Source organism: Dendroctonus ponderosae, unplaced genomic scaffold (genome assembly GCF_020466585.1).
Source record: "Dendroctonus ponderosae isolate FM_Combo_2020 unplaced genomic scaffold, Dpon_F_20191213v2 Dpon_F_20191213_102, whole genome shotgun sequence".
NCBI classification, from domain to species: domain Eukaryota; kingdom Metazoa; phylum Arthropoda; class Insecta; order Coleoptera; family Curculionidae; genus Dendroctonus; species Dendroctonus ponderosae.
The window spans coordinates 25,255-49,802 of NW_026017132.1; the positions used below are offsets into that span (position 1 = coordinate 25,255).

General features: G+C 33.2%; 4 protein-coding genes across 8 annotated transcripts in view; 2 read left to right on the forward strand and 2 right to left on the reverse strand.

Annotated features, from left to right (window-relative positions):
• The window catches only part of LOC109539051 (calcyphosin-like protein), a 12,821-nt gene extending 11,013 nt beyond the window's left edge, over positions 1–1,808 (forward strand). For all 4 annotated transcript variants that reach the window (XM_048662363.1, XM_048662365.1, XM_048662364.1 and 1 more), the window contains 3 exons: positions 400–581; positions 747–956; positions 1,522–1,808. In XM_048662363.1, the coding sequence (XP_048518320.1) occupies positions 400–581; positions 747–956; positions 1,522–1,623 (494 nt within the window). In that variant the 3' untranslated portion in view covers positions 1,624–1,808. The remainder of the gene's footprint in view (positions 1–399; positions 582–746; positions 957–1,521) is intronic.
• Positions 1,796–7,028, reverse strand: LOC125502893 (xyloside xylosyltransferase 1-like). Its single transcript, XM_048662362.1, has 3 exons — positions 6,421–7,028; positions 4,930–5,071; positions 1,796–2,804 (listed from the first exon to the last, which is right to left on the reverse strand). Exons 1-3 carry the CDS (start codon positions 6,878–6,880, stop codon positions 2,327–2,329), a joined length of 1,080 nt encoding a protein of 359 aa, XP_048518319.1. The 5' UTR covers positions 6,881–7,028; the 3' UTR covers positions 1,796–2,326.
• An 817-nt stretch (positions 7,029–7,845) lies between these two features.
• On the forward strand, positions 7,846–17,893 carry LOC109539041 (solute carrier family 35 member E2A). Its single transcript, XM_019906556.2, has 6 exons — positions 7,846–7,881; positions 7,936–8,325; positions 9,928–10,179; positions 11,001–11,187; positions 13,072–13,269; positions 13,377–17,893. The coding sequence occupies exons 2-6, from the start codon at positions 8,097–8,099 to the stop codon at positions 13,570–13,572; spliced, it is 1,062 nt and encodes a 353-aa protein (XP_019762115.2). The 5' UTR covers positions 7,846–7,881; positions 7,936–8,096; the 3' UTR covers positions 13,573–17,893.
• LOC125502892 (endochitinase A-like) lies at positions 17,894–24,189 on the reverse strand. Of its 2 annotated transcripts, none has more exons than XM_048662359.1 (10): positions 24,016–24,189; positions 22,418–22,540; positions 22,249–22,342; positions 22,011–22,160; positions 20,822–21,027; positions 20,565–20,760; positions 20,405–20,507; positions 19,890–20,031; positions 18,766–18,991; positions 17,894–18,697 (listed from the first exon to the last, which is right to left on the reverse strand). In XM_048662359.1, the coding sequence occupies exons 2-10, from the start codon at positions 22,424–22,426 to the stop codon at positions 18,564–18,566; spliced, it is 1,260 nt and encodes a 419-aa protein (XP_048518316.1). In that variant the 5' UTR covers positions 22,427–22,540; positions 24,016–24,189; the 3' UTR covers positions 17,894–18,563. The 2 variants fall into 2 exon arrangements, with proteins under 2 accessions (XP_048518316.1, XP_048518317.1); XM_048662360.1 differs by having other exon boundaries at positions 23,971–24,189.
• Positions 24,190–24,548: the final 359 nt, after the last annotated feature.

Here is a 24,548-nt window from a genome sequence, read left to right on the forward strand (position 1 = left end):
AAAATTTTTTATAATAAACAAGATATAAATGATTTTATAAAACGCACTTTTTTTGTTTTTTCCTTGTATATCCGTTGCTATTTCGAGTTCAAAGAAGTTGATGACAGATTATTTATAGGCACTTGATTGCGCAACTTTTTCCCCATTTATTTTTATACTGGACACACTGTATAGTAGTTACTCATTGCGAAGAAAGTTCGGAATCTTAAATGTGTTTTCCCATTACAAATTCGACTAAATTCGATGCACAACAAAACGCAATTTTGCTAATAGGGTATTCCGCTTTTATTGATGATATTTGCAAAGCATTTGAATTTAATGATCACAACCAGCCAGATACAAATTGGACATCATGTTCTTGAAATATACGACTAAACGATGTTCAAAATAATTTTACAGGGAGACTGTTCCGCAGAATGGACGAAGATGGAAACAAAAATCTGAATTTAGAAGAATTCGCTTTAGGTCTCAGAGAAATTGGGTTAGAAATAACCGATGACGAAATTAATGAAATATTTACCAAATTTGATACCGACTCAAGTGGCAGCGTGAACATGGATGAATTTCTGGTTCATATTAGGGTAAGAAAAATATGACTAAATTAGTTTTGACGGAGCTTAATTCATTACTGCTTACTAAACAGTTGGAAATTAGATTTAAAAATTATAAAAATTTATAAGAAAATGGTTTAGTAAATAACAAATAGTTCAGTTTTATTAGTCAGCGCTAATATAATTTATTTATAGCCTCCGTTGAATGAGGGAAGGAAGAAAGTAATCGAAGAAGCATTTAATAAGATGGATAAAACAGGAGATGGCGAAATAACCACTGAAGACTTGAAAAACGTTTATAATGTAAAATCTCATCCAACTTATATTTCTGGTGAACAAAGTGAGGAAAGTATTCTGAAGAAATTTCTAGGGAATTTTGAGCAGGATGCTACACGAGACGGGAAGGTTAGTTTTCGGAAAGACATCACCATAATTAGAAATCAATATAATCTGCAAATGCGTCAGTAGCTTGGAGAAGAGTAAGGAGAACCGGTGATCAATTTTATTGGTTTGATTGATTTATGTATATTGAAATTGACGCTGCAAGAATGTATGCGAAAAAAGTGAAATGTTTTTTGGAAGGCTTGATAAATAAATGCAACTAAAATAAATTATATGCAAATATAATAAAAATTACGTTTGCAATTACACTTATTAATGATTTATTATCATTGCCAAAATACAGCTGGAACCGTATAATTACAGAGAATGTAATCAAGATAAAGTTCAAAACAATAAGTAAAAATGTGCACCTAACAGTTTTGTTAACGAAAGAAGCAATCAAACCACAAAAAAATTGCCAAAGTCCCCAGTTCACTAGGGCGTATTTGTAGATTATATTTTCGACGATATAGATTTCACATATTTTAACGTCTTAATGGTATTTTAGGTACAAGAATATTTAGATAGTTAAATGCAGATAATGTAAAAATTAAAAAGTAATTATATTTTTAATATATTTTAATTTTAGGTTACCAAAGAAGAATTTTTCAACTATTATGCTGCCATTAGCGCATCAATCGATAACGATGGCTACTTCAATTTAATGATGAGGCAAGCTTATAAGCTGTAATCGTTTCACTTTGGCTCTTCTAAATAACTTATAAAGGTTATATTCTATTCGATATATTATTAGTGTGTCTTTTTAAATCGTAAATTATTTAGAGTCAACTTAGTGCCTACTTTTAACGAATTGGGGTGTATTTATTAATTTTATAATATATTTGAATAAATAATGCAGTTAATTCATATAAAGAATATAAATTTATTTAACACTTTGTCGTACACGTTATCTTAAGTAGTTTTCGTCAAACAAGAGAACAATAAAACTCACTACATAATGTCAAGTGGAATGATAATATATGTATCTACAAATTTATAAAAAACATAACACCAAATATTGCACCTTATACACATATTCTGAGAATGGCAAAATTGGCAAGGACGCGTAAAAATTTCGAGTATATCAGTCAATAAACCAGATTCGAGCCTACTGAGCATTTATCAATTGTACCTAAAATTATCTCTAGTCGATACAATTCCAAGCCGGAGCAACTCAAACGAATGCACAATGCAGAAAAAATGCATTGACAACTTCTCCATCAGCAATAAATTATATCGAGCCCTTTTCCGAAGAAGCGGTCAAGCCCTTTTCCGAAGAAGCGATCAGAGTTCGTGGTGATCTACTGAACGTTAATATATCTAAACTACATTCTATAGGTTTCCTCCGTCTTGGATTTGGATGAACTATAGCATATTTTACCTAATGCAATGTTTTACGTGGGAATTTTCGTATTGCAGTTTCCATGTAGAACTACTATAGGGTGTTCACATTTAAAGTAAAAACCAAAAATATCTTGATAGCCATGGTTTTGCCACCAAGTGCATAACTGCCTATTAAAACCACAATTTATGGTTTGAATAAGCTCGGAATGTTCAAAGCCAAGTAAAGTATAAAAATCTTGATCTCCCAAGTGCCCTTTAAATTTATACTTTTCTGTCATATTAAAGACGCTAGACTTCGAAATGATTTTGGAAAACATTTTAGAAGTTCGAAGCTTCTCAAAATTAATAAGAACTACACCACTGTTGTATCCTTGGAAGCCCCTTGGATGAACATTATCCAAGGATGTGTTGTGCTGCTGGTAAAAGTCCCCAAAGGTGGTTTTGTGCTTTTTCTTGTACATATGCAAAATGTGGAAATATACGGGTGATAATTCGGGAGCTAAGCCAAACAAGGCTGTCGACTTAAACCTTAAAAGCAAACACATCATATCAGAAATGAATTTTTTAATTTTAATAGGACAGAATTGGCGAAAGTCCATCTTTCACGTTATTCGACAATCCTAGGGCAGGGGTCGGCTCTTTGTATGTGAAGCTATGGCTGTTAGTTCCATAGGCAAATATCATATAGTTTTATCAAAAAAACATTTAAAAATCGGTCTGAATCTATTAACGAGAATTAACTGGACGCAATCTACAAGCAATGCTAATCGGGCAAGCTTCGCAGCATCACTAGAAGTTGCAAAAAAACGCAAAGATTGCTTCATATGTGCGTCTGAAGAACTGTTTCGTGATTCCAAAATAAAAGCAGAAATCTTGAAAAAAATCAAATATTTGCCACTATCCCTTAAAACAGTACAAGATAGAATAGCTAAAATGTCTTCAAATGTAACATATTTGCAGGTGGAAGATATTCAACCTTCTTCTGCCTTTTCTTTCGATTGCTATAGATGACTCTTGCGACATAAAAGAAACGGCAAGTTGCCTTTTTTGTCAGGTTGTGAAGACATATACGGTCCAAAAGAAGAACTTCTAGTGCAACTGGCCGATTTAAAAGGTAAAGCTTTGGGAGTGGAAAACTTGCAAGTTGGAAGAGTTGGAAGAGAGTACGTAATGCATCAAAAGTGGACAGCTTTAAAAAAATGCCGCGAGTTGAGACACTTATATTCGACGCTTAGCATAGTCTTCCAGATTGCTACAGTGAGGTGAAGAAGTTGGCATTTGGAGTGCTGGCTATCTTCGGATCGATATATTCCTAGCAAGCGTTCTCTTGCATGAATATAATTAAAAGTAAAGTAAGAAGCCATCTAACAAATGAAAATTTAGAGTCGTGTTTGAAACTGAAAACAAAAAACAATCTTTCTAAAACCATGCAAAGCCAACGCTCCCATTGAATTTGTTTGCTCAATTGTTTGTTATTGAGGTACAAGTTAGTGTTGAAATAAATATTGAAGTCTTTTAATTTTTCACTTAATAATATATAATTATCTAATGATGCCCTTTATATACATATTTTCTAATTTGTCCTGAAAAACACTACTTAAGTATATATGAATCAATAGATTATTTTTTACTAACAAATTTAATTTACGAGAGCAATATTTATTGTGGACAAGACAAAATTTTGTGGCTCATTAAAAACTTAAAAATTCACACCTCCGACTCAAAAGGTTCCCGACCCCTGTCCTAGGGTGTTGTATTAAAAAAACGGCTTGTCTCTTGTTGCCATTGCTACTAAATACGTAAGAATACTAGAATGCAGAACAAACTTGGCAATACAAAATGAAAATTTAGCCAGAAATACTTTTGGATTACTGCAAAAGTAATTTCCTAGTTGTGTTATTTCGTGCTCTGGAGACCGCCATTGGCCGCCCAGATCATGTCATTTACTGCCTTTTGACTTTTTTCGTAGGGCTTTTTTAAGTCACAAGTTTTTGTGAATAAGTACACAGCGACGCTTCAATTATAGCCTGACGAGTACTTTATTATTTTTTAACCAATTTATCGAATTTATTTTGTTTATCGTTATTAGCTCCATTCTGTGTCAATTATTAGTTTTTTAAGCCCATTAAGAATCAATTACAACGTCAAGAGCAAGTGCTTCTCTCGCCAAACTAAAAAAAACTACTTTACATATGACCAGTAAAACAATTAGTAAGTTTATGTTTTATGATTATTAATTTATGTACTGTTATATACTTATTTCATGACTTTATTATAGACCATACTTGAGAAAAAAATATAAATTTTTCTCCTTTATTAACACTCTTAACATTTGGATCTTTTAGCGCCAAGTTCGTGCATCATTGGTAAACGTACAAATTAAGTAAGGAGTGGCAAAATTGGAATGTTCAATTCAATCAAACCTGTATAACGGTAACAAAACTTTCTAGCTTATAACACCAGAACTTGTTTTATTTTATTCTGTGTAGAACAAGGAGGTTCAATTTTTCGCAATACTTAGACAACGACCCGTATACGAAGAAGTTTCTACTTGCATTAACGACATCGAAGATTATTAAAAGAACATCAACAACAATTAAAGTCAGCAGTAACCCGAGTGCGGTGATTCTCATGGAAATAATGACTACCTTACCTGTTAAATTCGTCAAACAACAATTTAACGTCCTCCGCAAAGTAGAGATCACAGTCTAATAATATTGCTTTCTTTTGTGAGACTGGCGCTACTCTATAAAGTCCCAAAGAAATATAAAAAAGTGCATCACTATAATAGGTACCTAAAACATATATTCAATTTGTATTAAATATCTTATACTTAGGAATTTCCTCCTTACAACCATGCATATTAAGAGCAAAAAGTAAGTACCGACAATGTTTTGACAATTTAACATTTTTTTTATGCAAATGATGAAATCAAAAAAAAATTAAGAAGTTCATTATGTGCAGCAATAAGATAAATGTGTTACATGATTGCTTAGGCTCACATTCTTCTTTAGTATATATACATAGGAAACAGAACCCCCATAAAATGGTTTAAACTAAATATTTTTTTATATGCATGTTTGTTTATACAGTGTGCCCGGATAAACTAGAAACCATTATTCCATAAAGAAGAATCAGCAAAAGCGAGACATCTTTGAGATAATTTAATACGGCTTCGAGTATTTATATATATAATTTATGGCGGGTATGGCTACAATGCTCGACAGATGATTGATGACGTGCGACCAGAGTTATAGTGTACGGAGTAGGTATAGATCTTTGTTAATAGTGTTTTATTGTAGATATTTATTTTCCGCAAATGGAGTTAAGTATTTTTGCCGAAGTAAAATATTCAATAAATAAGAAATCCATCGTTTTAACTAGATTTCCTTCCTGTTATTCAACGATGTTAATGGTGCATCTTACTCTTCTAACCATTTGTGCTGCAAGAAGACCCAAAGCAATATTTTTTATGAAAAAAACTAGCCTGAAAACCAAAGTCTCAATGCAGGCAAGTTTAACTGTTTCTGCAACTTTGAAACGCGATTATTCGGAAACGTATGGACAAAAAGCAATAAAGTAGAATACCACTGAAAAGAGAATTGAACGCCCCTTAAAACGATGTGCCACTTGAGCCCCATTTCCATTTAAGATTCTAAGGGTGACATCTACCCCTCCTAGGGGATTCAAACAAGAAAGCTAAAAATATGTATTTGAAGTGTCCCCCTTACAAATAAAGTTGATGGGTCTTTCCGATTTTTCATATTTTCAACTCCAAGAAAGATATTAAGGGTGGAAAGTTTTCAAATTGACACCCTGTATGTACTTAATTGATTAACTCTAAGCGAAATTTGTATGTTGGCGCATCAAACATGATTTTGATTTGATGGAGACCGAGATTCAGGATCAATTCAGGATTGATTAGTATTAAAAAATCGTTAGTCTTAAAAAGTGATAACGAAGTTGTCCTAGAAAATTATCAATTTAGCTAATGCCAGATTTCTATGAAAAAAAAATTACAAAAAGTCCTGTGAAAGCAACCTCCTCACATTACATCAAATATTAAGAAAGCATTGGGTCACTTGGTCAACATGTCAGCGTACTTAACTGTTCACTCTTAACAACAAAAAATTATTCCATTTACCTGGCTTAGAGCTGAAATATGGAGTCATCACATCTACAATGTCGGCAATTTTCAAGGCACACTCTTGCACATTGTAAAACTTGTAAATTAGGGTTTTGTTTGTCTTATAGACGACTTCTGAAAGCTGATTTTCGGCCAAGAGCTTGGATTTTTCATCAATAATTATATGGAATGTTAAAGGAACCGAAGACACATTAATTAAATTATACACCAAGTTTACAAACTTCTTTGCCAGTAAAGACTTCTTTTTAACTTTAGTGAATATTAACCAAATGTTGAATTCTTGCTTTTGTGTTGCAGTTGTGGTCTTGGTCTTAGTCTTAGCGTGGATCAGAACGCTGGATTCGGTTAAAGTCGATTCTTGAGTTAGATTATTGCTCATGTATATAAAATAGAATACTACAATCAATAACATTAATAGAAAAATCTGAATATAAATAAACTGCTTCGGTTTTTTCATCGTATAACATTTTACTAGTGCTTCCGAATTTTCAGTTGCACTTAGGGACGTGATAAATAGGGCAGCATGATCATTTTTAGATTAAAGTTAAATTACATTGAGACACTTGTTGATTGTTTACAAAACATTGTGGTTATGACCAGGATTCAGAGTCTTCTACACTGACAGATGTCGTTTTATCGACGATAATCTCTTATCTAAGTCTGGCGTTATCGAAGGCGAATCGACTATGATTTACACTGCGAGCGATCGCGCGCGAACGGTCAAACACGTTTTGAAACATCAGTTCTTTGATTGATGAGAATATAATTAAAATAGTTGTTTTCTGTTTCCCTACAAGGGTGATTAGTATAAATAAGTTTATTCTAATTTTATGGATACACTAGGAGGCAATTGAAAATAAGTTTCAAAATTAATTTGAGAAAACCACTCATAATCCATCCATCAAAACCCCTAATTTTGGTAATGTATTAAAAATAAAAGTAAATTTTTCTAAGATTGTCTATTCCGAAAGTGTTTTTGAAATATTGTCAATTAAATTATTGCGGTGCCTTTTTAACGAAAAATTGCAATTTTTTAAGATTGCGAACCCCACATATTATCATTCAATATATTTGAATTTCTAACATTTACATTCCATTTGTGTTCGAGTTTAACCGAGTTTAAGTCGAGGTTAACCGGTTAATGTCGAAACTAAGCAAATTCTACTCTAAAGTGTAACATGTACAGTTCAAGTGCATTTAAGTCATTTTTTTCAAGCAGAATTGCAACATTTTTTTGAAGCAGCCTTGTTTAAAATAAATCAATTTCAATCGAGTTTAATAGGGTAGTTTAACACGTACACATCGTACATTGCCATAAATAAAAACGGCAATGGTTTGGTACCATCGATACCCTTTACCCATCTCTACAATAAATATTCTGAATAGAAGAATTTTAGGTTAACAGTTTATTGTTTTCATAACAGATTCTACCTAGTGAATAAAGTGAAAGTTTATAATGTATGTTGCTGATTATCTATGCGAGATTAAACAAAGCCAACATTTTATTTTTAGATTGACAGGCAGAAGTGAAGTGATTTTATCATATTAATAAAAGTGAAAGTGATTGAAAGTGGCTTCTGCTAATGCTTCCTTGATAGTAGCAAACTATTTGTTTAAAAATTAACTTGAATATAGAATGCAGAAGAAATTACATTAATCTTCGAGTTAAAAATATGGAGAAAGCAAGTCCTGGAAGCAACAAGAAAAGCGAATCAAATGGCATTCAAAAAGAAAAAGACCTCAAGAAGGAGGTGATCAATGTAGTAGAAGTTCCAAGGAAAAAGGGATTGCTCAACCTTAGGGCATTCACCTTCCTTCTACTTTGGTATTTTTTCAGTGGTTGTACACTGTTTTTGAATAAACACATTTTAACTTCCTTAAATGGGAATCCAACAGTATTAGGTATGAATTTTTAGTACTTAGATTAGGTATAACGTAGGTACAGTGGGTGGCCCTTAATTTTCAACTATAGACTCTAGAATATATAGATATAGACAGCTAGAATATTTAGAATTTATCAAATAATAAAGCTTTAACAAAATAAACCCTGAAGGATTATTCTAATTGGTACCAACAATTGGTACCGCGTTAAGGCTAAAGCTTATTAAAGAAACCGTGATCTATTTATTCACCTCTTATAAATGACTACTAGTATTCCGCATTATTAAATTATAGGCACCATTGGTTCATGTAAATCATTATTTTTTATGCAAAGCATATTTGATAGAGGCGGGATAACTTTACCAATAAGCCTTTGTATGTGCTAAGAGAAACTACTGGGTTCTCCAAACTCATTTACTGCTATTGCAGAAATAGAAGAATCAGGAGATTTAGTTATTTTTTTAATTTAAGATTTTCGAAAGAAGCTTTTATAGTTGATCTAATTTCGAATATATAAATGAGCTAAAAACATACTTATATCTCTAAATGATTCTCTTAGACTACTTAGACTACACCACACCGATTCTAGTGCACATTTTCACAAAATGGACCTTAATGTTTAAAATTTGTTAACTCAAAAGTATGAAGAATTTAGTTACCTACCTAAAATTGCACAACTTCGAAACTTGGTGTGTGGTCTTTCAAGAGATTTTCATTTAGCCAAATAAGGCCCGCTTGTCCTTTGTAGATTAATTTATTTTTAAGACAACATTTTTAATTTAGCTGCGCAGGTTTTGCCAAAACATAACCGACTCCTGAATTCCGACCGTTGCACTTTCACGTAAATTTAGCTTCACATGACACAAGTAAAAAACACTACACTAAGAACTTGTCTACAAGAGGCCAATTTGCTTCTACGAATTGACTTTTCGACAATTAATTAAACTCCTTCATAAATGAGTGAGAATCATTTAGATCCCGCCATAATTTAACAAAAGTTTTGGTCGTTTTCACTCTCCTTGTGCACTAGTGGATAGTGCGATCCACTAAGTAATTACTAATCTGCCGATTAGAACAATCGTTTTCTAAGAAACCCGTTTTGTAAAATAATAAAACACATTTAAAAAGTCGGTCGATGTAGTCATGCATATGTGTTGGAAAATTTAAAGGACTCGAAAACCATTTTTACAAAATGTCTCAAGGCACACACAGTTTTCGAAAAAAAATCTGAGAATGCCTCAAAGTTACTCTCTCAAAAGATTCGATCTGTGAAAGTTTTTTCACGTAAGTACTCGGTATTTCTCCCAGCAAGTTTTTGTCAGCAGATTGTATGTGATATTTCGTAATGTTTTATTAAATCAGTAATAATGTACTTTTGGCTAAGTGCTGGCGAATAAGCAGCCTATATTGATGATAAATAGCAATAGCAACCAAAAATGCTTTTGTGGTACAGTAAACAGTTTAAAAAAATACATGCTTACTTTACTAAGCCTTTAACTAAACCTAAACATATCTAGAAGATGGGACTAAATCATAATTGATCAAACCACATATGTGAGTGAAAGGCCACCCTGATACATAGTGATTAAATATTTCAACTGATTCAAAAGGTACTCTTTTCAGGAGCATCACAAATGTTAATGACAGCTTTGTGTGGTTTTGTTCAATTATACTTTCCATGTGGCATGTACAAGCCATCTCAGCGATTGAACAAGCCCCCAGGTTTTTACAGACACATGATTCTGGTTGGGAGTTTTCGATTTTCAACCGTAGTCCTGGGTTTGGTAGCATTGAATTATGTCGCTGTGAGTTTTACTGAGACAATCAAAAGCTCAGCCCCGCTTTTTACCGTATTAATATCAAGATTTTTGTTAGGTAAGTACATATACTGATTAATTGTCATATTAAGTATTTTATTTAACATACCTGCTTGACCTTAAAATAAAGGAGACTTAGTTATAATGCCCTTATTTTTAATACTGAATAAGATTAAATTATATTAAAAATGGGGGTTTCCATTTGAAAAAAATGGTTTAGGGCGATTTTTTCAACGTCATTTCGAAACTTATTTTTTTAACACTTTGTATTAATAGTTATCAAAATTTTGTTGAAATTCGATTAAAGTAAGTCATTTTCAGCAAGAAACACAATTCAAAAATGACTTCGGCACACTGTTCAATTTCCAAATTTCTCCTAAATATATTTGGCAAATATGGATCGCGGCGGTTCCCGGTGGGACACCCTGTATATAAAAAAATCAAGATAGAGGGGAAAGATATAAAAAAAAGTCAGATCGATACATAAATTAATTAAAAAACTTGAAGCCGTGAGTTGAGGTCTATGCTAATAAAATATCACCAACTGTGTATTTTGGAATAAAAGTTCCCAAAATGCTGACCCTTTATAAATTACATTCCCTCTAAATTGTGACATATTTTGTGCTTCAACTTAATAACAATAACAACAATAATAGGTGTTATAGCTTATAACATGTTATCAATGTGTCCAGTTGAAGCACCTATATTTCCCAGAAATGTTGGATTGTATAGAAATGCCGTTTGTTACATAACATTGTAGCTTTTATAATTTTGATATTTGCTTGCTCTGAACTGATTACCACCTCTATAAAAATCCTTTAACATTATGAAATCCCTTAAAGTATTATTCTCCGTATTATTTATTATATTTATTTTCAGGAGAACAAACTGGGTTGTATGTAAACCTTAGCCTTTTACCTGTAATGTCTGGATTGGCATTATGTTCTGTTAATGAAATAAGCTTTGATATGATTGGGTTTCTAGCTGCAATGGCCACGAATGTTACCGAATGTATACAAAATGTCTATTCCAAAATGTTGATTTCCGGAGATAAGTTTAAGTATACGTAAGTACCTATTAATTTTTTTTGTTGAACTTTTAAATAATAAGCTCTCTATGAAACAAACGATTTAATTTTTTCTCTCGCGGGCAATATAATGTCGTGCCCTTCTGATGCTACTTGATAATCTTGAGTTCTTAAAAGGCATCGCTCACTTTTTATTGCAGATTAGAATCCCACGGAAAAAAAGCCTTGGAATTTTTTCGATTTACTATAAATATCGTTACAATCAACTAACTTTAATAAATTAAAGAAACGACTGGTTTTAGCCAGTTAATTTTATTTCGGAATTAAATAATACATCAGAATGTTGTACATCAGGAAATATAAATAATTTTTGTAAGTATATAGACGAGCTGGCATGCGTCTTGATAATGATGTTAATATCTACGATCAGAGTTTTTCGGGAAAGGGCGACCACTACTTTCTTTTGATCGAGTTAACAAACAATGTTCTAATAATAACGTTTTGTTAATGGGCACCTGATCGAATACAACAATACCACAATGTGTATTTGCGTCTATAAAATCTGCATTAGCTTCACTAAATTGTCAAGTACTAACGGCTTAATCTTGAATCGTGAAATGTAGCTAAATATTATGGAAAACGAACTGCCATTGTTGGAAGAATTGAGCCAAGAACGCAGAAAATAATTTCGTTTCTCCATGAGGTTTGTTCAGTGGTTCAGTTCATTCGGTGGTAGCACGTGAAGTTCTTAATCGAAAATTCCATGACCGTTGGAAAGATAGAGTTGGTCTGGTGCCTTCTTTTTAGGGGAAACGTTTTATAAACAAGTATTAACGACACTTGCAACCAATAATAGGGCGAATCATAAATGCTTAATAATCATAATGAATGATAATAAATTTTAATTTCAGAATTTGAATCTGCAATGAAAAATAGTTGGTGCCGTTTAGTAAATCAAGATTGAACCCCTTGCCTACCCAAAGGGAGGCTCTAATTTTGCAATCAATGTGTTTTTCCTATGGAATAATTGAACTTGAACTCATAATAGACAATTAAAAAACCCCTCAGCACCCTCATCTTAGATCGTACAGCAATAACGACTGGAAAAAAAGTTCTTCTAAAAGTATAGTGGTTGTCGCCAAATTATTTATTTCTGTTTCTGCAAATTTATGACTGTCAAGTTTACATTTTTTAATGGACTCGCCTACTTTTTAATCAAAATTCAGGATCTATATTGAATTTTAAGTCGAACGTTAGAAAATTGGAATTATGCCTCAGGCAAAAAGGGAATACCTTTGAGCATTTGTTTTAATATTACTTTAAAATGTCATTGATTATTAAAAAATATATAAATTTATTAAAGATTATTGTTTTAAATTTACTTTTATAAAAAAAATTATAATGTTTATTTTTGTTGCGTTCCCATATTCAAATGTCGTTATGTCCAAAACTATTGAATTCATGCACAGTTTGTTATACAAAAAATACTTCGAATTCAATGTAGACCTGAACCTGGATTAAAAAGTAGGCTATTCTATTAAAAAAATAAGTTTAACTGTCATAACTGTATTTTGGGCTACTCTGTATACAGAAAGAAATGTTTTGGCGACAACCACAGCACTTTTATATAAAAGGTTATTTCGAGTCGCTAATTTTGTACGATCTAAAGAGGGGGTGTCGCTTCGTTAACTCACCCTGTATAACAATATTCATTTTATCGACGTAGCAGCTTAAAACTTACCTGGTCTGTTAATGAATCTAATTCTATATATATTAAGTAGTACTAACACATTAAGATTTTATAGAGTCAACAGTCAACATCATGTCCAATGCGTAACATTTTGTTTCAATAATATTAAAAATATTCATTTAATTTTATAAACTACTGTTATCGTGTATAATTGTGAAAATCGCACATTTCAGTCCAGCTGAGCTGCAGTTTTATACTAGTGTAGCCAGCATAGTAGTTCAGATCCCAGCTGCTGTATTCTTGGTCGATTTAGATATGACCAAAGTTACCATTGCATTGGCGGGTTGTTTTGTGTTAAATGGAATTTTATTTCATTTTCAAAGCATTACCGCATATGTACTTATGGACTACATTAGTCCTGTAACGCATAGGTAAGTATTGAATGCTCTAATTTTAACATAGTTAAAGTGCCAAGAAAACATAAAACTTATCAGCACATTGCTAAGTTAATTAATACAGAACGTTTTTTTTTCGTTAGTGTGGCGAACACTGCTAAGCGTGCATTCCTCATCTGGATGTCAATATTTATGTTCGACAACCCCATCACACCTCTAAGCGGATTGGGAACTATAACAGTGATAGTAGGTGTTTTGTTATATATAAAAGCCCGACAATATGATGAAAAAGTGATGTTTTCGGCAAATTTAATTCACAGAAAAGTTAGAGCTATTTAAAAATCTTCACATATTTTATTTCGATTGTAAGAATGTGATAAATAGGTCAATGTGATTTGGCATGGTTAAGGCTCAACATTATGTTATTTTTATCAAATACCACAACATTCCATTGTCTTATTAAACTTTATATGTTACCGTTGATATAAAATAAATATAGTTACACGTTTATAAAAATAGCTAAATCATTTTTATACAAGTGGCAGGTCTTGTTCTATTTTTGTTTGTTTTCATCTTTCACATTCGAAAATTTGATATACTGTTGTAAAATATTTTGTGATATTTCATATAATCATCGTATGACTCAAAATCGATGTTGAAAAATAAATTTATGAAATATTATGATAATTTATATACTAAATTGATGAAAAATACGGGCTGATGTGAAATCGGCTTTATTTCCATAGGGGGCGATTACTGGGGCTATTAAGTTAGTTCGCAAAAAATTAACAACTACAATATGAGAGATTCACCAAAAACTACATCACGAATTGGGCAATAGTCTCTTTGATTAACAGCTTCAAATTGCATTTGTTTCAAATCCAAATTTCCAGAATCAACGCAATTTAGTGACTCAAATTTTTTGAAGATCAGCCGCAATTCTGGATATAATCTTGATCTGGACCATTTTACAGCCAGAATGTCGCAAGACAGCAAAAAAACTGCATTAGTTGGACGGATTCTGGCCGCGGAAAATCTCTAGCACAATTCTTTTGGCAAAAATAATGTATTTAAGATGTGAAATTTTCTTTTCAATTCTTATTCCAGGACCACTTGCCACCGTTTAAGGCGCTATCCACTAGATCATTACAAAGTAATAAAGAAGATTAACATACCTTTAGGCGCTTTAGTCTGGATTCCGGGGTATTATTAACTTAAAAGCGGTAAAAATTGAAATTTACAACAGAAAAACACTAATAAAATATATAATTAAAATCGTGTTCGCAGCAGAATACTTCTATTTTACGTTACATAACAGTGCCCATCGAAATCGTTGGAAAACGGAGGTACTGCGACTGCGAGAACAGCGAGTTTATGTTCAAAATCTGACTTTAAATTAGTTTTATAAAAATGAAATGAAAAAATTTAGAAAAACCCAATGCAGAATCCAAAATCTCCCTCGTCGTTCCCCGTCAAATAAATATTAAATGCAACAATATAAAATACCAGTCAATAATATGAGACTAAAAGTTCTACATCTACATAGTAACCAGGGGAAAAATAATGCCAAACTTACCGAAAGCTGCATCGTGCCACCTGGAAAGAAAAAAGAAAACGTGTTTAGTTGAGCAAAAAAAGAAAAATGTAAATAGTCCATAAAACTTTCATTCAAACAAAACTCACATCAAACGAACGGACTTATAGATTATACATCATTCTTACCAGTTTTCTGCTAGCTGGCGCCCGTATTCTCCATTTTTTACCTATTCATGCATTAATGCTTTTCGAATTATAAACTTTCCTTAAGGATCACAATGATTCTATATTTTCCATCTAACTACGCGATTCACACGACACAAAGGACTGGCGACCGATTCCGTCCATTGCCTGTCCTAAACTGTAATAAAATTTTGCCGCAATCCGAATTCTAGAACCAACATGATGATATAACCATTTACTTGTTCACCCTTTGTATGACTCATTGATTTATTTACTTTGCAGTTCGATTTCACGTTTTTACTATTGATTATTTTGTAGAATGTGCCCTTTCACACGGCAATATTCAAAGTTTCACTTTCCAACGCGTTTTAATCATTGCCGTAAATAAAACCGGTTTCTCAGTCAAAGATAAACAAATCCGGCGCATTTGATTTTTTATACTAAATTAAATGCTAGCTATGGAAGCAATCTTTACAGATTTATATTTTGTCAAAGGTTTGGCTAAATGAAAGCGTTATTTTTCAAGACTTCTTTGGTGTCATCATAAAGAGCGACGGAATACATAACTTGATTTTGATTTTGTTGCTTGTGCTCGATTTTAATGAAAATTTTAACTTCACATTCTGAATATGTTGAGTAATGTTGAGTGAGAATATGTATAGTAAGTTAAGATTCCAGCCGTATGTTGATTTGTAAATGCTTTCTTTTGCGCTCAGCATTACAGCGAAGGAAAACTTATCTGGATTTTGTTTGGGACGCGCTCACAATTGATTCTCTGGCTAGTTTTTATACAGGATGGACCTCAACTAATGTTATTAAATTGACTGACATATAGTCTAGACAAAAATATTGCGTTTTAGACAAAGTTGTGTTATCTGCAAGATTCTAATAGTTATTGAGATACAGGGTGTTAAAGTGTAAATAAAATTTTCGTTTATTTTTAATATATTCTTAACCAGTTTTGCGATGACTATAACAATTTGTGTTTGCAAGTTTTTAGATCGAAAAATCCGAATTTTCTATTACCCAGCTTGTAGATCTTAGAAGGCGCTATCTGCAATAGTCTGGAGCCATTTAAAACATCAGAAATTGTTTGGAACTTAAAATATCGCTTCTTTAAATGCCGTTTTCCGAAACCTCTAGTGCTTTTTGAACTCCAAAACTCAAATTTTGGATCTCTAAATAAAATAAATATTATGCTGAAATTGTCAATAAAGCTAAATTTAACAAATGTTAAACAGCTTACTTAAGCACATTAAGAACTATTTTAAACTACTTTAAAGTCTTAACTAACTACACTTAATTAATTGTTGTTGCGGAAGACTTCTGCAGCATTTAAGACTGTCCTGCGCTTAAACACAAACCATATCGCGCATTTCTTGATTCGAAAAAACGCTGTCGGGGCGTTTTCAATAAATTCAAAGTAGTGGGTAATAAGGTTAAAATATTTCTCCCAGGCTTAACTGACACCAAACTGATCTGAAATTACGACATAAAATCTCAATTTACGACAATTTTAGGAATTCAATTTGAGTTTACACATCAACATCACTAGAGGGTTCAAAGTGAAATATCTCGACAACAGTGTGATATATTAACTTGAACTATGTACACATTTTTCGTTTAGAAAATATCGTAAAACGCCACATGGCTAACAAAAAGAGATATTTAAAAAATATTATGATTTAAATGGCTCATTTGCTTTTAAATTCCTGATGTTTTAAATGGCTCTAGACTAATCTGAAAAACTTGCAAACACATTTGTTTATGCTCATTATAACAACTGTTTAAGAATATGTATATTAAAAATAAACGGAATTTTTATTTACACTTTGAGACCCTGGATCTCAGAAGCTATTAGCTTTCAGATAAGACAAATTGGCCTGAAACGCAACTTTTTTCCTAAAGAATATACAGTGAATTTTGGCGCATTAGTTGAGGACCACCCTGCGTATTCAAGACAGCATAGACCCGTAGGGGCATTTTCGTTGCAAAAATGTGTCTCTCTCAGAAATAAAGTTTGGGTGGCTGAAGAAGGTATTTTCATAAATCCTGAGATGGTCAAAAATGCCACCCTGTATATATAAATCAATTGATTACCGAGCTGGAAGCGCAAATCAATCCAGGTTCAACGGTAACATAATGGAAAAAATAATGGTAATTTATTATTTTGCACGACGAGCATACATGTCAAACGCACTGAAATAGATTTTTGGTTGAGAGTGCAAGTAGTCCAGCTAATTGGTTAAAATAAAGAAAGAAATTAAAATAAGTTCTAACTACCATACCATGCCATTGCCAGTCACTTCTTTCGTGCCGTTGTTTATAAGTAACTAAGATCTGCTAAGTTGTTAGCTGTTATTTTTTATTTCGTAAATAGGCTGATAATTATTATGATCAACATTAGTTGTTAAATATTGACGAATCAATATTGTTTTTACGTTTTAATTTGAAAGTAAATACGTTACAAAAAACCCATTTGCCATCACTTAAAAGTTGTACGTGTAGAATGCATGTGTTCTATTCACTTCTTCAATATAGTTTAAGTTACGACATTGTTAAAACTGTCTTATTCGGGTGCGTAGCCACTAAGAAGAATGTTAGATCCATATTATTACTGAGTTGTGAATAAAATTGTGATATTTTCTCCGTTTCTAGTGGTATGCTGTTTGTTTTTATATTGCATAAAATAAATAATTTATTACTTGTAGAATATGTTGGAATCGCTTGTAGCGAGAGAATTGCGTTTATTTGTTTGTACAAGTACTGTTATGATCTAGTTGTTTACTCTTAGCATCGGTGATAGGAAATTTAATTATATACCTATTAGTGAAAGTACTTTTAGTTTTGGCAGAATATCTTACAACTACATGATATGTATATATAGAATAGACCGATACGTTTTGATATGACAAAAATAAAAATACACTTTCGAACATAATTTGTTTTAAGAGTTTTATTCAAGATTATTTACAAGTCGCTTAAAATAGAAAAGTAACAACGAAAACCAAATAATAAATAATTGCATTGATAGAATTGGTACATTCATACATGGTTTAAGACTGAGCATTACGTATGGGATATAATGTTCGATTGAAAAGAGATAAAAGAATATATAAGGTGTAAAGTTTATATAAAGTGTTTCTAAAATTCACCAGCCAAATATATGACAAAACATTTTTAGAAGAAATTAAATAGGATACAACTAATCTCAAATATTGGCACTATGTCAGGCCTGCAAAGTTTAAGTAAACTAGTTCTTATAACTAAAAATCATTGTATCTAAATCTACCATTAAAATACATCTATAAATTTTGATTAAGACTCGAAAGGAAATAAGTATAGCCCATCTTATTCTAACCAGATATATACTTGCAGAAAAAATATATTTTTCCAATTACAGTTTTGTAACTTCTCAATTCACAGCGCTGAAATTACTTACACGCTAATGCATTTTTCAGTTTCATCATTAAAAAATATAAATGTAATTTTAAATATAAAACAGAAAGTTTTCCTTCAATAATTAGAAGCGCTAATTATACAAAGTGTCTAATTAAATGCTGATAATATTTTTGCGGATTTTCAGATTACTACTCAAAATTTCATTTTACTTATTTGTGGTTGATTGTACCAGGTACTCTGGCAGCTAATCGTCGTCTTCCGGCTAATAATTTGTTGAGCCCTCTCGGTTCTTCTGTGGTACTTGAAGAACTAGTGGAAGGTTCTGTTTCTGCAGCGGGTTCCTCTGTGGGAAATATTCAGTATATTCATGTAATTAGAAAAATTCGTCCAACTCCAAGTATGTGAATTTACCTTCTGGCTCAGGCGCCTCGCTGCTAGGCGCTTCGCTAGCCGGGGCCTCAGTCGTCTGTCCTGGTTTTCGTCTGTTTAACAAAGGATTTATTCTCCTTACTTGAACAGTTGAGCTAGCGCTTGCTGCGCTTGCCGATTTTGCTTTTGGTTGAATATTCAAGCGATTTTTGTTCCGCAGTCGGCCTAGAGGAGTATTGTCTACAGGCACTGATGCTGGAGCTTCTTCCTGAAAACCCAAGAGGCTGTGTACACTTTGCACTTTTAAATTTGCGGTTACGAATCAAACTCGCCACTTTTTTGAGAATTGTTTAATAGACGTGACATCACAACTGTTTACATATTTTTCCCCCAAGAGTATATTGATTGAACAATTAAAATTGAACCAGAAGAAATAAAATTAGTCAAATCTATATACCTACTGGTCTAATTTTAATAGGAGCATATCCTACACTCAAAAGCATTACAAAAATGTCATATACGGCTCTTAAAACTGAACTCCCTTAACAGAATTAAATTTTATGGTTTTCATTTTTAGTCCTATGGTCCTCAAAATGTAACCCATCCAGAATAAAAACTTGCAAAGAAAAATAGCGGGATCAATTATTTTTTTTCTGATTTTAAAACTTCCATAAAGATATCTCTGGAAACTATAATAGTAAAACTTCCTGGGGCGTTTTGAACTTGAGTTTTATTACTCCACCATGCAAGATTTTAAAGTAACGACGTTCGGACTTCTTTTTTTAGAATTTTTTCGATTTTTGTGAAGAAGCAAGTGGATTTTTCCTAATCTTATGCATGAACGAGAACATTTGTGGAATAAACGCAATGGGCCGAGTTTTTATTATACAGATGAAGTTTTCTAAAATAGACAAAGACATCTTCATCAACTATAGCTCAGTCTCTAATTCTCATTGTCGCCAACCTCAACCCGCCCTAACTTATGCTATTTTCTGTCGAGTTTTGTCAATATTTTCAAATTTGTATAAATTTTTTCGCTTCGTATGATTTATAATGTTTTACACCACTTCGTGTAACATTGCAATTTTCCTTAATCTACACAAACGTAAAATAAAATGTACGCGTAAAAATGAATGTTGAAGGGACTAGGTGAGATCTTGACCTACCTTTTCGCTTGCAGCTTCTACGGGGGCTTCTTCTTCGTCCCCAGAAACTGCGTGGTCTTCTTCAGATATGCTACTGGATTCAGTAGTGGTAGTTGTAGTTTGTGTAGTCCGCCTACCGCCAATATTAATCCTTGGTCCAGGCCTAATAGAAAAACATATATTTGAATGCTAAATAAACCTGTCTGGTACAAAAGTATGTGTATATGGCAATTTGATCCGATTCCAAAATTATTTCTTTTAAATTTTCATCTAACTTCCTGAGCTGAACGGTTGGTGATAATTTAAAGATTGCCAATAACCGTAAAATATAAACTACCATTTTATTAAATTTTGTTTTGCAAAGCTCATTTTTTAAACCTTTAACCGAAACCTGCATATATGACATAAAAGTAAGACCTTTATCACTTGCGATTCGTTTTTCCTGTTAAGTATTCTTTTAAAATAACGTTAATCAGGTTCAAACTTGGGTTTCAATCGCTGTTTTGGAAAATAAATGTGAAAATGTCCTCATTTACCTTAAGGGTTTAATATTAGCATTGCCTCCAGCAATGCGTCTTGGTGGACGAGCAGTGGTCGAACTGGGCTCGGAGGAGCTAGATTCTGAATCAGCGACAGTTTCTATAGGGAATTGATGAATGTGTTAGATTTTGCACAAAAAGTACGTTCAACAACTACCTTCAGTAGGTGGGGCACTTGAAGTGCTTCTACCTCTACCTCTTAATGCGTTAAAAGTGGGCCTCGATCTGGGCAATGAGGGTTTGTGATTAGCAGTGGATGGCGCAGAAGTGCTAACTTCATCTTTAGCCTCTTCTGGAGCAGCCGTTGTTCTTCCTCGAGGCCTTGCGGCACCAAACCTTGCGCGGCCAGGCGGCTTGAAAATAAGTCGGCCATAAACATGTGTCTAATGACATCAGCCTATCTGAAATAGCTACCTTAGATTGACTGACTGGTTTGCTTTCCTCCTTGTGAACATCTTCCTCAACTGGAGCTGGGGCTGGCGTTGGTTTACCTCTAGCTCTGCCCCCAAAACTGGGACGTCCAAATTTCTTTGGTTTGCTTTCTGTTTCAGCAGGAGCTTCAGTTGTGGTTGTGCTTTTCCTGCCAGAAATCACGGTACGTCTTCCACCAAATCTACTTGCTAAATCAAAGATCTCAATTAACACCCATTAATAATGTTTTCAAAGTTCAATCATGGTACAAAAACTATTCGCTTTCGACGTGACATGCGTGGTAATTTGAAAATACATTTTCGAAAGCTTCGGAAACATTCTAGAAATTGGTAAAATTGGGTTTCAGGTAAAACAAAATACATTTTCTTAAACAAAAAAAATGGATTTGAATTATTTTGTGGAGAATTGTTTTGAATTTTGAAGAGTGAAAATGGCTGATTAAATATTCAAGGTGGATAGTTGAATTAACCGGCTTTTAATGCGCAGATTATTGTATCGAAAAATCGTAGAGCTAAATTGGTTTTATTATACAATTATTTGTGAGAACCTACCGACTTTTCTATCGCAAGGAACGTACGTTTATACACTACTTTTCAATTCCGTTTTTACGTTGAATCATTTTAGTTTGTCGATAATCCACAACGCAAAATTTAAAATTGGAATTCTGATGAAAACCAACTCCTCAAAAGAGGGTGAAGAGTGTGAAGACACAAACCACGGAAGACAATCGTTAAACGGAAATGATACTGAAAGAAGGGGAATTACCCCTGTTGTAAGTTGTGGATCTGAGTCAAAGTAGGAAGAAGAAAAAATCGCGAAATCACAAAATTCAGTAAAAATTAACACGATTAATTTAATTTATGTTTGGAAGTCTTTATTTCAATGTTGTTCCATTTAATATTACCTAAATTTCAATACTTATATACATATATATGTTGTATGATACAACCAGCAAAGGAAGAAATAATGAGATTCCTAGATAGCCTAGAAGCCTCTATCTCTGCCCTCGTTCGTTGTATTATATAGATTTTGGAACCCAAAAAAAAACCGGAACCGGTACTAAACCGCATTGGAAAATATTTTCTAAGCCGCAACAATACCGGAATTTAAATTTTAAATTCCGGTTTCTCTGTTATTAATACCTATATGTAATAAGCAGACTTTTTTATACCTTTAGTTGGAGCTTCCGTTGTCGTGGTTGTGGTGGTGGTTGTCGTTCTAGTGGTTGTAGGTGCTGGAGTAGTTGTAGTTGTTGTAGTAGTTGTAGTTGTCGGGGTTGTTGTTTCGATTTCTTCAGTAGATGATGAGTCTTGAGTGGTAGCTAGGTGAAACCAAAAGTTTAAAACGTTTTCAACTGAATAGTAGTTGCGATAATTATTAGCCAACACATACAACAAACAGATAATTACCATAATCTTTATCTTCTTCTGTGCTCAACTCGGAACCTTCTTCACCAAAAAGTTTCTGGGTCCCTTGAGAGATCGCGTACAAATCCAATGCCACCTGAAAAAATTGACTATAATTAGTAAAATTCGTGGGAAAATAACATTAAATAATTCAGCTTTAATGGAAACTAACCTTTTTCATTCCGGTCACGGGAGTGGTTGTTTCGGACTCATCTTGACTAGCTGCTTCGTCATCATTTTCAGAAACTGAAGCTGATGGTTGTTTGGTACTTTCTGCTTTATCAGCCTGTTCGTCCTAAACACATATAGATACGTATTTTAATTATAAGTGGATGTAGGCACGATTGTTTGCAGAAAATGTATTTCTATTCTATTACCTGCTACCGAATGAAATGGCAATAGAATTATGAAACATTTTTGCAGAAAGTGATCTAATTATGCTGTGGTTTAGGCAAAAAGCTTGATAAATTGCTCATTCTTAATAAGGTGGGTGGGTGCTGGAAGTAGAGTTGAGAGAATATGATGAGGTGATAGATATCCGTTTTATTAGCGTTCATGTCATAGTACAAATTTTCGAAATATTTTAGCTTGGTAATAAAAATTGGATTGGCCACATGTTCATTGATTATAGTTTGCCCGCCCGAAAGATTTGTAAGAAATATCGCAATTTGCTTCTAAATTATTGTTAGTCTTCTATTTTACAGATTTTTTTTACTATAAGTAACATGAATATTTTCAAAAAACTAGAAGAATATTTTTAAATTGTTCCCAACCGTATCAGTTTTATTATTATTGCTTGACATAATTTGCTGTTTCTGCAAAATCATCAGTTTGCTACTAGTGTTATGCTTTCTAAGAAGCGACATTTAGCCAAAAAGAATATGATGCTCGATTTTTTGTTCTGATGAAAATATATTTGTGCTTAATTTTTTAAAGCAGCAGGAGGCAGCATTAAAAGCCCAAACACTCTAAATATAAGATGTGCATATGTGCATATATGTGCAATAACAGGCAGAAAATGCGCGAGTTGAGTTTGATAGCTGCGAATGCACAATACAAGCCAACAGGAATACTTATGACATGTTAATGTGAGATACCTATAGGAAGAGTGAAAAATTAAAGCCAAATAATACATGTTATAATTCTACGCAAAGAAAACGCGAAATACATTTGGAAATATAATTAGACGGTAGACGGATCAAGTATGTATTCAATATAGGTTTCCCGCCGAGGTCCAAGGAAAGTGTAGGTGCTTTTTGATATTGTGCGTTTTTAGAAACGCACACTTAAATATCTTAAACTACATTTCAGACTGAACGTCCCGAGTTTTGCAAATTTTGGCAGAATTTTATTTATGAAAATTTTATTTTGAAAATTACAACCATTTTTCGTCAATCTTGTGCCATCCGATTTCAATAGCAGCCCTGAACTTTTTTACTACTACTATAAATTGAACCAGATGGGTGGTCAAAATATAATGAGTGACCCTGGACCAATCTGGTACCATGATTCGTATAAGTCCATCTGGATGTTCTGAGGAACTGATAATGCATTTATTCTACACGTTGGTTTAAGTGAGTATTTATGTAAAAGCCCACCAAGTTAGTGCCTTGATTGCGGTGGATGTTTAAGTTCAATTTGTATGGCATTTAAAAGTTAGTTGCCCAGTGTGCTTGCTCGAGTGCTAACAGAGGGTAATTCGTATTCTCTCAAAAACTAATTTACTGGGAGGTCGTAGAATTCGTTCGGAGTGGCGCCCAAAAAACGTACCGGTCCACCGGGCAACTGGGCAGGAAAAGTAGGCGATTGGGCAGCAGCGGGTTGTGAAGCCGAGTGAGTGTTAAAGGTTTCACTGTCAACTAGTTCTAGTGAGGGGCGACGCACATTGGCTCTGGTACGGCCTCTGGAACCCTGTAAGAAATAGGCGATTGCGGTTGGAATTTAATTATCGTGTGACAAGAGTTGAAGAAGAAGAGAGATAGGGGATACATGGACAAAGACATAGCAGAAAAATGAACCCAAGAGTGAAGATGTAAGAGAGCCTAGAAGTTTTATACTCATTAGTTTTTGAGAGTTGCTTCATAGGTTAACCTAATTACGAAATATTGTTAAAAGTGTATCACTTATTCATGTAGAGACATGGTATGTTATAGGGGCTTAAGGGTTAGCTCAGTTTTATCACTCAAATGCATTGCATAGACATAGTTAAGTTTTTGCTTCCCTGAAACTACTGATCCGTGAGTTACTTTGAAGTTAAGCAGCTTAATTTAGAAGAAACTCGTATACTGTGTAAAATTAAATCG

Excerpts from the sequence above, each read along its gene's own strand:
- LOC125502893 (XM_048662362.1), bottom strand. The coding sequence starts at position 6,880 with ATGAAAAAACCGAAGCAGTTTATTTATATTCAGATTTTTCTATTAATG. Across the intron at positions 5,072-6,420 it reads ATATTTCAGCTCTAAGCCAG|GTACCTATTATAGTGATGCA; the intron begins GTAAATGGAATA and ends TATATGTTTTAG. Across the intron at positions 2,805-4,929 it reads TTGTTTGACGAATTTAACAG|GTTTAAGTCGACAGCCTTGT; the intron begins GTAAGGTAGTCA and ends TTTGCTTTTAAG.
- LOC109539041 (XM_019906556.2), top strand. The coding sequence starts at position 8,097 with ATGGAGAAAGCAAGTCCTGGAAGCAACAAGAAAAGCGAATCAAATGGC. Across the intron at positions 8,326-9,927 it reads TGGGAATCCAACAGTATTAG|GAGCATCACAAATGTTAATG; the intron begins GTATGAATTTTT and ends TACTCTTTTCAG. Across the intron at positions 10,180-11,000 it reads AATATCAAGATTTTTGTTAG|GAGAACAAACTGGGTTGTAT; the intron begins GTAAGTACATAT and ends ATTTATTTTCAG.
- LOC125502892 (XM_048662359.1), bottom strand. Across the intron at positions 22,161-22,248 it reads AGAAGAAGATAAAGATTATG|CTACCACTCAAGACTCATCA; the intron begins GTAATTATCTGT and ends GGTTTCACCTAG. Across the intron at positions 18,992-19,889 it reads TAGAAGCTGCAAGCGAAAAG|GAAGAAGCTCCAGCATCAGT; the intron begins GTAGGTCAAGAT and ends TTGGGTTTTCAG.